The sequence below is a fragment of the Cenococcum geophilum genome (genome assembly GCF_001692895.1).
Source record: "Cenococcum geophilum 1.58 unplaced genomic scaffold K441scaffold_5, whole genome shotgun sequence".
NCBI lineage: Eukaryota > Fungi > Ascomycota > Dothideomycetes > Gloniales > Gloniaceae > Cenococcum > Cenococcum geophilum.
Genome location: NW_027137563.1, coordinates 759,777 through 772,215, shown reverse-complemented (window position 1 = coordinate 772,215; position 12,439 = coordinate 759,777). Strand labels below are relative to the sequence as shown.

The 12,439-nt window shown below is 37.4% G+C and overlaps 1 protein-coding gene across 1 annotated transcript; it reads left to right on the top strand.

Moving 5' to 3' along the window:
• Window positions 1-274: 274 nt before the first annotated feature.
• On the top strand, window positions 275-445 carry K441DRAFT_541056 (uncharacterized protein; the record flags this gene model as incomplete). The annotated part of the gene is made up of 1 exon (XM_067642625.1): window positions 275-445. A coding segment is annotated over one exon (171 nt), but the record flags the coding sequence as incomplete, so codon positions are not given.
• Window positions 446-12,439: the final 11,994 nt, after the last annotated feature.

The following is a 12,439-nucleotide window of genomic DNA, read 5'->3' as shown; positions in this document are numbered from 1 at the left end:
TTGGTCCAAAAATACCTGTGCCGTTAAACTAGACAAACTAGAAGCACCCGCTAAACTAGATAAACTAAAAGCACCCCTACCTACTTTAGAAGTCCCCTAGAAACCCATTAAACCGGCCGTAAAGCGTGGTTAAGGACGCCCCCAAAAGCACCCTATAACTAAAAACCCCGTAATAAAGAATTACCTAACCTCTGTAGGAATATCCGCAAGGTAATCTCCACCTATAGATATATTAGTTCTAGTATAGAAAACCCCTTTTACGGACTTATAACGTAAAGAGATTAACAGACTACTTAAAAAGGGCGTCTTTACGGTTATAACGGAGAAAGACGTTCCGCAAGGCGTCTGTATATTTAACTTACGCTTCGTTAACAAAATTAAGCACCCTAGTACTAATAAAGCTTTTAAAAAATTAAGGCTTGTTATACAAGCTTATAACGACTAGGGAAAGGGCTTAGTTCTTACGCAATCGCCTATAATTTAACGAGTTAGTTAATAGATTATACCTATACTTACGCCTAGATTACAGCAAACTAGACCCGTAGCCTTATACTTACGGGATATCTTATAAGCCTATATACAGTCCAATATTTACCTAAGTAGGGGCATCTTTATATAACTACCGCTTAAGCTTAGTTTACAACTAAGAACAATTTTATAGGTTATAAAACCGCTTTACAGAGTACCAGAAGCTAGAAACTATTAGTTTAAGATATACTACTAGCACTATATCCGTAAACTTAAGATGGAGTAGTTGACCTATAACCCCTGCCTCCTATACACCCTAATAAACGGCCTTAGTATTATTAGACTCTAAACAAATAATACTCTCTTTTTAGCGGACTAGACTTTTGCGGACGCTAAAGAAACTAAACTATAAAAGGCTAAGTTCTTAGTAAAGCTGTAAGAGTAGTTAACTAAGCAGAATCTAATTAAGTTTAATAGAGGCCTAATTATATAAAAGGGCAACCTAATTAAGCTAACTTAGGAACGCTAAGCTTAAAACCTAAAGCCTATTATAGCAAAGCCTACGGACCTTACTAGTTCCTACAGAAAGACTTATAAGACCGTAAATATAAAGGACTAATACGCTATATAGCGTGCAAGAGGTGCCTATATGGCTATAGTCTGCCAACCTAAATTTGCCTACGACTTGTCCTTTACGGCCTAGGCAGTAAATCCGTAAGAAGAAAATATTAAGCAGCTTAATAAGCGCATTTAATAGCAAATTAATAACGTGATAAGAGGACTTACTTTTATACCACTAGACCTAAATTCCCTTAGCGTAATGGTATTTATAGACGCCTCCTTTACTAATAACAGGGACCTATTATTATAAATCGGCTTTATAATTGTACTTATGGACCGTAATTAAGACGCAAATATACTATACTAGTCTTTAATTAAGTGCAAATAAGTAACCTGCAGTGTACTAGCTTCTNAACTATATATACTAGCCCATGGNTTTAATATAGCAGCCGTAATTAAATTAACGGTCTAGAAGATTCTATAACTAGAGTAGTTACCCCTAGTTTTATATACTAATTTAAAGTCCCTCTATAACTGCCTAGTTAAACTAAGTATAATATAAAAGAAGAGGCTTATAGTCGACCTAATATGCTTATATTAGGCCTATAAATATCACGGCACTAACCTAACGCATACTGTTTCATACTGTCTCGTACTGTTCCCTACTGTTAGCTAGCCCACCACTAGCGACTTAGCGGCCGGCCCTACTATTTATATACAATACCCCCTTTCTACCTTCTTCCCCTCTTTATACCACAACGTAGTTATTTAGTCTACTTTATTGCAGCACTGTAACAGTTTGTGGTATCTTTAATTTGCGCCCCATCGCGATCACTAATTCCCCATACCCTAGCTAATTAACCTCCGCCCTAGAGCAATCGCGACCTACGCGTGCCTCTGCTAAAACCGATATGTCCCTAGCACAGTCCTAGAATAATCCTTAGTTTTTACCTAGCGCCTAAATGGGCGACACTAACGACGCTAAAATGGCCGAAACCTAGAACCCCCGTGACGTTTTCGCAGACCTATTTATAGAGACATACCCTAATATCGCGTGGATAATCCGCCGCTCCCCACTATACCCTAAGACCTTTAAGCCTAGTAAAGCTTACCTTACCCTTATTAACTATACCAATAAGTTCCTTAATAATATTAAAGTAGGACTATAGTATATATATAACACAAACACCGCTAATAAGAAAGCTAACGAAAACCTTAGTGCCCTTATCGCTTCCTAGATAGGAACTATTAACTCCTAAGCAGAGATTATTACCGTTCTAAAATAATTAACCCCTATAATAACGGTAGTAACCTAGCAGAAAAAATGGAGATCTAAAGACCCGCTAATATTTAGTGGAAAAGGTACCCCACTAGAATAATAAGCTAATTTCAAGACCTGGCATATTAAGATTAAGGGAGTTTTTAACTAAGACTAGGACTACTTTAACATAGTTTAGTCCTAGATTCTTTATATCTCGGATATACTAGAGGATAAGGCCTATAAGTTTATTAAGTAGGGCCTAGAGCTTATATACGAGAACCCAAACAATATATCTGCGTGGAAATGGCCTACTAAGGAAGATATACTTAAAGACCTTACTACCTACTATAAGGTCCTTAATATAACCTAGGTCGCAAAGAATAAGCTTAACTATTTCCCCTAAGGCAAGCGTAATTACTAGTCCTAGAAGGGAGAGCTTAACGAGCTAATAGTCCGCGCTAAGAAGACAAACGAATAGAAGGTAGACCTACTCCGAAAGTTTATCTCTCCAAAAATGGAAGAGCTGGTATTTAGACTGGCCTATAAAATTAACAATAGCGACTATATAGGTTAGAGCAAGTAGATAGATATATTCGCTAAGAACCTTGCAAACTATATATACCAAGCCAACCTTAAAAAGAACGCTAACTACCACCTACCTGCCTAAGCCCCTGCCCCTATATTAACCCCGACCCTAGTAGTGACTAGAGAACCTATAAACCTTAATAGAATCTTAGACACGGAGCGTAAGCGCCGCGTTAATAATAGACTGTGCCTTACCTGTGGCCTGCCCGGCCACTAGAAGGATGCCTATAACCCCATTAAGATAGTAAACCTAGTCCTAATACCACCCCATTAAATAACACGAATAAATAACCGCGGATATAGCGACTATAGAGTCCATTATAGACGCGGCGACCGCGGAGCCTATTATAGCCGCAGTAGATAACCCCCCCCCTTTAACCCTACGGCTTAGTTACTCTAAACTATACCCTATATAGGAGCCTAACCCGTTAACAACGCCTAGTATTAGTAACTTTGCGCTAGCAAATACAAATACAGCTACGTTGTTAGCAAGGTATTGTCTTTCTATACCCCAACCAAAACAGAGACAAACACCGCCAGCTAGACGGACACTGGACCGCCCCGCTAAGACAGCCCTATACCCTAGTCGTTAAAAGGCAGACCCTTAGACTAAGTCGTGCCTAAGGGTCTAAACTATATAAGGAGGAAGACGAGAAGATTAGGTCCCTGTTACTAAATTAATTAGTTCTTTCTATTAGTAAACTGCTACTTAATCTTAGATTAGCAAACAGTAATAAGAAATTAATCCTTATTTAAACCCAACTCTCCTTATTACGTAACCTATACCCCTAAGTTTATATTAATATAGTAAGCCTAGTAGACTCTAGTAGTACTATAATAGCATTTACTAATGCAGAGTCTATTATAAGAAAGTATAATGTTATAACTAAGAAGCTGCTAGTACCTAGGCCACTGCGCCTTATAGATAGCATCCTAACTTCGCTTATTACGGACTACTTTACCGCCCAAATATTAATCGGCCTCTATACTAAAGCCATACTCTTTTTTATTACTAAACTCTCGCCTACTACCCTAATTATCCTAGGTATGCCCTGGCTTTAGAAGCACAAGCCCCGTCCCAGCTTTAGGAAACTTAAAATCCACTTTAACTTAGACTACTGCTCTAGGCACTGCCTCCTATAGGGGATAGCTGACGTTAGTAGGGACGCCCTATATAGATACTTAGCACTACTAAGCCTAGTGCCTAGGACTATATACAAAGCCCTAATAGTAGAAGACGTTCCTAATAAAGGGGAGCCTATATAGCTGCAAAGAAACGAAATAGTAGAAGACTGGACTAACCTAGCACTTAAAACTAAAATAATGGGCTAGCTAGCCCTACCGAGACCAAGGAAGAAGGTCTGCTTTATACCACCACTACTAAGAAACTAACCCTAACCTAGGCACTATTTAAACCCCAGCCGCCTAGCCTAACACCTAGAACTAAGCCATATACTATATATGCACACTATAGCTCACATTATAGTAAGGACTAGCTATAGAACTATTAAGACCCAAATAATAGAAACCGCGCCACCGTAACGCCCAACCTCACACCCGTCTCCCGCGCGTACTATATAGGGCCGCCGCCTCGTTTCCGCCCCCCTAGGCCAACTAAGCCGTGCTAGCCTAGCTATAGCACTAGAGAGCCAGACACGCCCTAACCTAGACGATATTAAATATACCTATATTGTTAATTTTACCCAGTTCTATAAATAAAAAGATGTAAAGGTAATAAGGATCTATATAGCGGAGCTAGTAGAACTAGTTAAATAAGATAAGCACTAATAGCTGCTTAAAGAGCTGCCTATAGGCCTAATAGAAGTACCGAACCTATTAGAAAGGTCTTTCTGCTAGCTGGTAGAAGGCGACTATATAATAAAGGAAGCCCGTAAAGCGCTCCCCCCCTATTTCTATAACTTCCTTAAGACAAATTTAAAAACCAAACCCGAGCTTTTACGTTAGAAGATAGTCGACACTAATATTAAAAAATTCCTAAAAGGCAAACTAGGATTAACCCGCGAAAACATTCTATAATGCCTATTAAAGGAGTTTAGTAAATATATTAAGCACTTCCTCCCTAAGAACGTAAATAAGCTGCCCCCTTACTAACTATAGGACTATAAAATTGAGATCACCCCTGGAAACTAGGCCCCGTACTATAAAAATAGACCACTCTTACCTACTAAACTTAGGTGTATAAAGAAGTGGATTAATAAGATGCTAGATAAGGGTTTTATCCGCGAATTAACCTTACTAGCTACCGTACCACTCCTCCTTGCTACTAAGCCCGGCGGCGGTATATAAATCTACTATAACTACCAAGGCCTAAACACAGTCACTATTAAGAATTAATACCCACTGCCACTAATCCGCGAGACACTTAACGTACTTTATAGCGCCAAGTACTTTACTAAACTTAATATAATTGCTATATTTAACTAAATCCGGATTGCGGAGGGCTATAAGTGGCTTATAATATTTATTACCCGGTTCGGACTCTATAAGATGCTAATTACACTATTTAGCCTCTATAACGCACCCGCTATATTCCAGAACTATATTAACCATATTCTATATAACGCCCTTAACGACTACTATACCGCCTACCTTAATAACGTCCTTATCTTTTCTAAAACACGCGCCGAGCATACTAAGTATATAAATGAAGTCATCCAAAGACTCGGTAATGCTAGACTTTAGATTAATATTAATAAGTCTAAGTTTTACTCTACTAAAACAAAATACCTTAGCTTAATTATCTTAACTAATGGCATGACTATAGACCCTAAGAAGATACAGGCCTTATAGGAATAGAAGGACCCGATATTAATTAAAGAACTATAACAATTTCTTAGCTTCGCAAACTTCTACCGATAATTTATCCAAGGCTACTCTGCTATCACTATACCTATAATAAAACTTCTAAAAAAGGATATCGGATGGCTATAGGGACTAGAATAAGCTAAATTATTTAAGGCCCTTAAGGGAGCCTTTACTTTAGCACTAGTACTAGTATATTATAACTATATAAAGAAAACAGTAGTAGAGATAGACGCATTGAATTAGGCTTTTGGCGGAGTCCTTTTCTAGTATAATAATGACGGAAAATTAAGACCGGTTGCATTTTTCTCTATAAAGCACTCCGCGCCAGAATATAACTATAAGATTTACAATAAAGAACTCCTAGCTATTATTAAGGCTTTAGAGGAATAGCGTCCTAAGCTATAAGGGACTAAGGAGCCGTTTAAAATTATTACCGACTATAAGAACCTATAGATATTTATAACTACTAAGCAGCTAAACTAGCGCTAAGTCTAGTGGGCAGAGTTCCTTTTATAGTTTAACTTTGTAATTATATATAAACCTAGTAGCAAAGCCACGCTCCCTAACGCCCTAAGCTGGCTACTAGGAATAAGGCCTAAGGACGCTAATAACAAACGCCTCCGCTACCGAGCCTAAGTTATTATACCGCCCTAGAAAGTTAACCCTATAATCTTAGAAGAATTACTATATAAGTCCCGTAACTCTAATAACGCGGAGTTTATAGCCGCTCTAGACCCTAAAATAGCCGAAAAGTCACTAAATAAGTTAATTTGGCTAGGATACTAGGAGAACAAACTCACAAGAGATATAGTAGCAGCCCTACGTAATTAGAAAGCTCGCTATTAGCTAAAGAAAATTAGGAAATTACTCCGTTGCGATAAGTTAGAATATAGTATTATTGACGGATAGATCTACTTCCGCTAATATCTCTTCATCCCTAACGCCCTAGACCTCTGCCTAAAAGTTACCCATCACTCTTATAGCAGCGGCCCCGCTAGTTACCCTAGCCGGGTTAAGACTCTTGACCTTTTAAACTAAATATACTAATGGCTAGGAATCTCCCAGTTTACGGCTACCTTCGTTAAAGACTATGCCCTATGCTTTCGCACTAAGACCCCGTTCTGCCCCGCCCGGTTTCCTAAAGCCACTAGAATTACCCGCTTGCCTATAAACCAATATCTTAATTGACTATATCACAACACTGCCAGTATACTAACGCTATGGTAAGGCATATAAATATATCCTTATTATTATAGACCGCCTAACTAAAATATAACACCTCGTTCTAGTAACAGGACTCTTAATAGAGGAGTTAGTTAATAGCTTTATTAATAACGTATATAAGCTCCACGGTGTACTAAGCACGATTATCTCTAATCGCGGCATATAATTTATTAGCGACTTCTGGCAATAACTAAGTAAACGCCTTAAAACAATCTTGTAACTAAGCTTAGCCTAACACCCAGAAATGGACGGCTAAACTAAAATTATTAACGCCGCCGTAAATAAATACCTTTATGCTTTTGTTAGCTTTATATAGGACGACTAGGTTAACTACCTACCGCTTACTAAGTTTGCTATAAATAACCAAGTTAACGAGAGTATAGGCATCTCCTTATTTTTTGTAAACTATGGCTTTAACCCTCACCTCGGAATCGAGCCTACTAGCCCCTGCTTACTAACACTATTAGTATAAGTAAAGAAGGAGTTCTTCCACGCAGACTCTATGGCCAACCGCTTTAAGCGGATATTAATATAGCTTAAGGCCCTAGCCCAGATTTTATAGTAACGCTATAAAAACAATGCTAATACCCGTAGGGATAAGAGCGCGTTATTCTACGAAGGTAATATAGTTATGGTTAGCTTAGAAAATATAAAGATAAATAGACCTAAGAAGAAATGGGACGACAAATAGGATGGCCTATACCCCGTACTCGCAGTATACTAAGGGGCAGTTATAGTAGACCTCCTAAACCACATCTAAGTAAATAAATCCTTTTATACATCTAAGGTCCGCCTCTAGGCTACTAAAGAGATCCCTGGCTAAGCAAATATTAATACTGTAGAGCGCCGTAATGTATAAGGACGAGTAGCAGAGAGAGACGATAACGGCAATATAGAAGATAAATGGGAGTTTAAGAAAATCCTTAATGTACACAACGAAGACCCCTAGGGCCTAACTTATAAGATTAAATGGAAATATTATAAGGATATAACCTAGCAGCTAGAGGAAGACCTAAAGGGTTATAAATAAGCTGTATAGCGCTTCTATAAGCAACACCCTAAGAAGCTAGGACCCCTAGACTGGGCACAAGATAAGGAAAAGTTATGCTAAGGTCGCGGCCGACCACCGCATTAAAATTTGTGGTGGTTAAGATGTTATAGAACTTTAACTGGCGGTCAAAGTTATCTAATTAGCCAAATTCTTGCCAAGAAACGCCGCACGGACCGATTTAGGTGGTGGTATAGAGTTCTGCCGACCTTACTCACTAAACTGACCAATTAGGATTTTCCATGCCCGGCATAGAAAATCGCTATTAGCTTAGTTAAGGGCGGTAAGCGGAACTAATATCTTTGCGGTAGAAAATAGGCAACCCCGTATACTGCCTATTTTTAAGTTATCTATTTAGTTTAGGGACCAAACCGTCTAGGGGAGAGGAGTACTGTCACGGCACTGACCTGACGCATACTATTTTATACTATCTCGTACTGTTCCCTACTGTTAGCTAGCCCACTACTAGCGACTTGGCGGCCGGCCCTACTATTTGTATACAATACCCCCTTTCCACCTTCTTCCCCTCTTCATACTATAACGTAGTTATTCAGTCTACTTCATTGCAGCACTATGACAATAAACGACATAAGATTACGGAGGTTAAATAGATTAGCAGCGGAAATAACCTAGCGGACGCTATAATTAAGGCAAAGCCGTGTCAAGCTCTTAAAACCCTAATTAATATAAATAAGCTTAACCTAAAGGTTATAGAATGGGTAGAGCGAGACTAATAGAGTATTTATAGTTTAGTTACGGCCCGTCGGAAAGCCGTATAGTTTACTTATAGCCCATTAAAGGGCCGTACAGTTTATTTTACGGACCGTAAGCAGGACTTACGGCCAGCTTAGAGCACTATTTGGGAGGCAGCCCAGAAGGCACCTTGGGAGGGATTTCCTATATATTTCCTTACGTGTTTTATGGTTCTATTAAGGCAATTACGGAGGCTATATATAAGTAGTTTCATTTTCCAAGTACCGCTAGTATATAATTATAGCACTTAGTATACAAACGCGTATTTACGCGTTTGTGTACCAACCACCTATATACTAACTAATTAGGGGGGAGGCGCGTCAGTATATAGACCACGTAGTCTACCTTAATAGAATTAACAGTTACCATTATCTAAAAGAGCATACGATACTATATGTATTTCGTGCCCCTAGATCTGACTTACTCGTGCTATTAAATTGGTATGAATAGGGATATTATACTACCTTTATCTATTAACACAGAGGTAAATCTATAAGATAGTTGTAATAGGTGGCCTTATCCGCCCATTATACCCACAAATAGGAATTAGTTTAGGTAGTTCTTTAATAGGTATATTTAGAAAGTTAGCTAGTTTTATAGTATACTAGGTATCTATTAAGGTAAAAACATTTACTTTAGAGTTAGCTAAAGTAGAGGTTAAAACTTAGTATTTATTACGGAATAAAGTATAAGGGATAGTATAGCTTTTTTTACTAATTAGTTAACCTAGATTAACGTCTAATATATTAATCCCTTTTAACTCTAAAGAGGAGTCTTCCTCTAGGGTTCCTCTTTTTCTAACTTTATACTATCCTCCTAGATTAACAGAACCTTATCCGCTTTTATATTTATTAGGTAATCCTTTATATAGTAACCTTTCTAACTATAAGAGAAGTAAGCTTCTTAATTACTAAGGGCCTATATATAGGGGTTGCTATATATAGGCCGAGTATTTACTAAACCTATAGTAGGACTAGCCGCATAGCTAGCTACTAAATTGGCAGTAGGCTATATAGGTGGTACTATAGGGGTTACTAATTATACTAGGGCATTATAGGCCGTTCTTATATTACTTATAGTCTAATTTAAAGGGTTTCTAGCTTTATACTATTTAGCGTATACCTTAATTTAGCGGAGGCCTTAGTTAATAGCTAAGCACTAATCTATAAGCTGCTTTAACGTTTATATAGTAGTAAAAACTAGTAGTACGGCTTGCTGTAGGTTTAGGGTAAGCTTGTTAAATAGGTCTGGCATTAAATCTTTCTAAGGAATTTAAGTCTGGCCGGCTAGGTGCAAAAAGCGGGTCTAAAAGGCTAAGAAGGTCTCTATTGTTTTTATATTTAGGCTTTTATAATTAAGTTAGGAGTTTTATATTTTAAAGGGGTCCTTATAAATAGAAGATAGGTAGATAATTATCTCTTTTTTAGAGAGGAAGAGATCTGCTAAGTCCTATACGTACTGCGGACGTAGGTGCGTTTATATATCCCCGCCGGTACGGCTAAAGACATAGGCCATTTTAGCTTAAGTAGTAGGGAAGTAGTCTATATTAACTTTAAGCTTATCCTATAATTAAAGCTTCTAATTATTAAATATAGGGTTGGTTCTATTTATAAGAATAGGGGGTCCGCAACCTTTATAGACCGCAATAATACTAATATTATATATTAGGCTAGAGCCTTAAGGACTATAGTAAGTCTTTAGGTATCTAATAATTCCTTACTAGGCGTAGGGGGTTCTTTAGCTTTAAGCAGCTCTTAAAGTTATTTAATTTCGGCATTAGCTGCTATAAGCTCCACCTAGGAGTTTAAGTTAGTTGCTGTCTTACTATTAGAGGTATTTAAGAGTCCTATAGCTGCTTTGCCGGCTGCTATATTTCTTAGCATCGTAGTATAGTTATTAGGGTAACTTCTAGTAGGATTTTATAGGGGTTTTAATCTATACGTATTCTATAGGTCTTATTATTCTTTTCTATTCTTCTAGTTTTAGTAATATTCTTTAGGTCTAATTCTGTATTCTATTCTAGTTTATAGTCTATAAATATATTTAAGTTCCTTCTTAAGAAGAAAGGGTAGTTAAGCTTTAAATAATATTAGCGACTTAGTTAATTAAGGCACGAGTACAGTAAGAGGGACGCGTAAGCCTATATAATTAGTAGTCTATAAACAAGGATCTAAAGCTAAAGAAAGAAAAGGAGACGGAGGGTAGCGCCGCTTAACGTTATATATAATCCTCTAGTTATATAACGGCAACTATCTAGAACTATATAAAACTATCTACGACTATCTATAACTGTCCGCTATAATCTACTAGTTTCCACCAGCGCCGTAATAGTTACGCCCTATTAAATGCGCCTAAAAATACTAAAATATAAATATTACCGATATAGTACAAGCGTAAGGAGGAAGTATTAGAGGTAGAGTTTACCGCTATTAAGGTAATTCTTAATTAATGCGACGATACTAACTGTCGATTTAGGTTAAATTTAGTCTATTACCCTGTCCTTATTCCTATTCCAGTTATACTACTACCCCCATTTTAGTTATATACCCCCCCCCCTTTCCTATTTTAGATACCTATCTTATATATAAATAGCTTCTTTTCTTTATAGTTTAAATAAGACAGAGTCCTTATTCTTTACTTACTTATTAGTATACGGACTACTAATTAATATTAATAACAGTAGTTATAGACTAAAACTCCCCTCGGCGGAATCCGATTTAGTTAGTTAGCATTACCGCTCTACTTAGGCGCTAAGCACCCTTAACTTACCCGCTGCTTAGGCTGCTTACCCTCTTACTTAGGTTATACTTAGGCTGCTTAGTTACGTTACTACTCCTCTATCTTTATTAACTAATTATGCCTTAAAAGTGCTACGTCCTTACTAATGCAAATTATTAACTCTATATAACGATCTTAAGGGCCGCGTTTTAGGCCTATAGGGTTCCTAAAACTAGGCTCCCTTTAAAATAGAGCATTTGCCCGTTTTAAGCTGCGCCCGTATCTAATGTGGCGTCCCTAAAGGTGTTAGTTAAAGAGGAGGTGCCTTATCTCTTACTATAAGATCTCCTCTCTCTCTCTCTCTCCCTTTCTCTTTTTCCTTTTACCTGCTATTCCGTAGCTCGCCCGTCCGCTTTTATAAGCCTATCTTTATATTCCTCTTCCCTTTTTTCTTTACCTTAGCTTCTACTTGCCTTGTTTATTTCTTTATAAAATACCTAAAAAAAACCCTCGTGAGTTCCTTACTATAGTAAGGGTAAAGGGCTCTAATTAAAGTAGGGAGAGTATAGATGGTACTAAAGTTTAAAGCGCTTTAAGCTAAAGATAAAGAAAGCTTATCTTAGAAAGGTAGAGCTGTAGTATTAGTAAGTTATAATTAGTATACTATAGCGGTTGGATTCTATCCCACTCTAACCCTTTATTAAATAAATTCGCTAAAGAAAATCTTAGTTCTTCTCTATATAACCTAGTATCCTTAAAAGATTTTATTAAGAATATAGTATATAGTATTAATAGTGTTAAGAATAATCTAACTATTGGCTAGTACTAGAAAGATTTTATAACTAGCTAGTATTATATTAATACTATAATACCCGTAAATATAACCCTCTTTATTATAAATATAATAATAATTCATTGCTTAACGTCCGATTCGGATCCCTATTGGGCCCACGCGGACTACTCCTTATTTACATGTGGGGAGAAAACTCTATTTA